The following is a 3549-nucleotide window of genomic DNA, read 5'->3' on the forward strand; positions in this document are numbered from 1 at the left end:
GTTATCTCCCTCCTAAAGGGATGGGACGGGTGAGCTGACTATCCGTTATCTCCCTCCTAAAGGGATGGGTCGGGTGAGCTGACTATCCGTTATCTCCCTCCTAAAGGGATGGGTCGGGTGCTGTCTCTTATACACATCTAGATGTGTATAAGAGATATATATAATGCAAGGTTATTGGTAGCTAAAGACAACGACCGTGATCTGTGCAAATTAATGCAATACTGAGAGGAATCGTTGCATTTTAAGTATGATGTTATGGTTTAATTTATGTTAACTATATTATTAAGTGTAAGCGCTGTATGAGTTGGTTAATCACTGAATGAGCAGGTAAATTGTGCTGTATGAGCAAGTTAATCACTTTAATGATATATATAATGCAAGGTTATTGGTAGCTAAAGACAACGACCGTGATCTGTGCAAATTAATGCAATACTGAGAGGAATCGTTGCATTTTAAGTATGATGTTATGGTTTAATTTATGTTAACTATATTATTACCTTTCCGCAGAGCAAATAAAGAAAGAGACGAACAACAACGATGTCGTGATACGACATCTCGATCTCTCAGACTTGACCTCCGTGCGAAAGTTTGCTGAAGAAATCAACAGTCAAGAAGAGGCTGTCCATATTTTGGTGCGTGAACAATGTATTCTAGGATTCCGAAATATGCAACATTTGTTTCAAATGTATCCTCATTGGTTTTTATTCGATTGGTATAAATCAATGACTTGTAATTACTCTAAAAATCTAGCGTTTCTCGTTGACAGAATTGAGTACATGGCTATCGTTTCAACATTCCAATCATATCAACTTCTTTGTATAATTTTTAAATGCTCTTCATTACCGCACTTCAGTTCTATCAGTTAAACGAATTTCATATTAATAAATGTTTGTCATAGTAATTATATATCATTCATTCAGTCTTATCCCAACGCCATATTTTAAAACTAATTCTCAAACGCATATCGAATTATAACTTACGCACGTCGCTTCCGGAGCCAGCGTCAGCAATCTGAAATTATTATATTTGCATTCTTGTACATTCTCATTTCAAAACATATTTGAGCTTACTTTTGCTTCTCGACCTACTAATATTGGTCATATTTTCATTTTCCTTCACGAAAATTGTGTTATAATAACAAAATTAGTTCGGTTTGTGGTAGTTTTGGTTTTGATTTTAACATCTAAACCAGTAAATTGCGACTTTTTCTCCTGTATGATTCTAGCTGAGCTGCAATTTTAACTGTTTATTTTATCATTGACTATTGAATAATTACCACGCTTCAGATCAACAACGCCGGGATTCTGTCGCCCGACAAGAGAAAGTTGTCGCCTCAAGGCTTCGAGATCACCCTTGCCACAAACCACCTGGGACCCTTCCTGCTTACCAATCTGCTGCTCGGTAATAAGTGTTAAACATTCACTTTGTTCTTCTCACTATATTTCTGCTCAGTTGTGCGGGCTCAGCCCGTCCCAGGAATTGTTAGTTGTTACCAGAGGTGGGCAGTAGCGCGCTACATGTAGCGGCCGCTACCAGCGACCGCTACATTTTAAGTAGCGGTAGCGGCTCTACATTAAAGCAATTGTAGCGGTAGTTGTAGCGCCCGCTACATTTAGAGCATGTAGCGGTAGCGGCCGATACATTTCAAAATAGCGCTCCTCAGCTCTGGTTGTACTCTTATCTAATGTTTGCTCGGATCGTTTGTGGGGTTAACACCTTGTGTGTTGTACGTTTTTCCCTTTTGTTGCAAGGCATTTTTCATACACGTGAATCAGAACATAATTGTTATTATATTTTTATGAGAAAAACGAGATAATTAAAGGTAATAATCTCACATTCCTTCTGATGGTCTGACTGTGCAGACAAGATCAAGGCGAGCGCCCCTAGCCGCATAGTGAACGTATCGTCGCTGGGGTACGCAGCTAACGTGCTCTACTTGGATGACCTCAACTTAGAAAAGACAGCCTATGGCGTCTACAGAGCGTACTGCCAGAGCAAGCTCTGCAATATACTCTTCACTAAAGAGCTTGCCGTACGCCTACAAGGAACAGGTACGGTGACGACAAATTATGTTATCATTGTTTTCATGGGACTCAGTGTTTACTCGATTACCATCGATGCTATTAAATTTTTGTCTGTTGACGTTAACGCCGGTGGCCCAGGCATTTAGATTCGGATGGCATTGCATCGCTGTTTCATTCCACCTTGATTAATGACCATGTTTCGTGAATAAAAATGATTAACAATGTTCGATTGCTAAAAATCATGCTCAAATTAACTGCTTCATTGATGAGAAAATGTTTTGTTTTCAACACCGTGATTAATCAGTTTTTAGCGCATTTTCTCATTTTTTTAATAAATGCGCTATTGTGCTCGCTATGTCCGTCCGTCCGTCCGTCCGTCTGTCCCTCCGTCTGTCTGTCTGTCCGTCCGTGACTTCACGTTTTCGTCGACGAGAAAATGCGCTCTCTGTCACTCACTGCAGTGAGTACTGAGTTATATTTATGATCCACTTCCAAGAGGGTTTGTCAGTGGCATGTTATTTAGCTTTTATAACGATTTACATTTTGCTAACCGTCAATACACTTATTATTTCGTGTTTGAATTCGTAGCTTATCTACCACAGATAAGCGGCGCTAGCTCTCCAGCGTTCCTGACCCTTGGGATATTTGTCGCGGCTGCAAAGTTTATCCACTTATTGACTCTATTTCCAAAAAAAATGTTGTTTAAAAATAATATGCCTTACTGATATGCATTTCAGAGCTCTGTTGATTGAAACTCATGACTGAGACAAAGGTTTACGTCAGTATTTTCTTGACGCAAATGTCATCAAACATTTTGCATTCCAATAAATAGATGCTCTCTAATTTTGGTCGTACACGTGTAAATTAAAAAATGATTTTGCTAATGCTTCTAATAAGAGCTGATGCTCCTTGTAAAGTGAGACTTAATAATTTTAAGTAAAGCTCCAAATTAATGAGAAGATTGACTACGTGCGTCGATAGAAAGCCTCATTTCAGATAAATTTTATTGCTTTTAGTGTTCTATACATCCATATTGCTATCTTGCTGTTTATGGCAGCAGCGATAGCTTCTGACAATACGGATGATTTTAGACACATGATAAGGAAATAGCAGAAATATTCTCTTTTGATAAAGTTTGTTCATTAGTATGAATCGATCAATAATTTCAGGATAACGAACGATTTAATCAGTCAATGATCGTATTTCACTCACCGGAATTTGCTTCATATAGTTGTGGTGAAAATTACATTTAGCATTTCCAAAAAATGTAAATACTGACTATAATAGTTAACCATTACGGCGGATATAATTAATATTTGAAAATTCTTCGTTTGAAGATGATTAAATTGACTCTCATCCCTTTCATCGTGGAAATACGATTTTTATTGGTTGTCATCGACCACGTGCGCCAATTTTAACGCTGTGCATTATCTGAGTGCGGGATTATTTCACTGTATTTGGAAATTTTTAGACTCTTTTGTTTAGACTCCTAATGATAATATTTATCGTTATATTCCACGTGTAA

The 3549-nt window shown here is 38.0% G+C and overlaps 1 protein-coding gene across 1 annotated transcript in view; it reads left to right on the top strand.

The window, feature by feature from the left end:
* The window catches only part of LOC108668315 (retinol dehydrogenase 13-like), a 4299-nt gene extending 2129 nt beyond the window's left edge, over positions 1–2170 (top strand). The window contains exons 3-5 of the mRNA XM_018155504.1: positions 508–632; positions 1287–1401; positions 1863–2170. Coding sequence (XP_018010993.1) covers positions 508–632; positions 1287–1401; positions 1863–2170 — 548 coding nt within the window. The remainder of the gene's footprint in view (positions 1–507; positions 633–1286; positions 1402–1862) is intronic.
* The last annotated feature ends 1379 nt before the right edge of the window (positions 2171–3549 follow it).

The sequence above is a fragment of the Hyalella azteca genome, unplaced genomic scaffold, assembly GCF_000764305.2.
Source record: "Hyalella azteca isolate HAZT.00-mixed unplaced genomic scaffold, Hazt_2.0.2 contig6886, whole genome shotgun sequence".
Taxonomy (NCBI): domain Eukaryota; kingdom Metazoa; phylum Arthropoda; class Malacostraca; order Amphipoda; family Hyalellidae; genus Hyalella; species Hyalella azteca.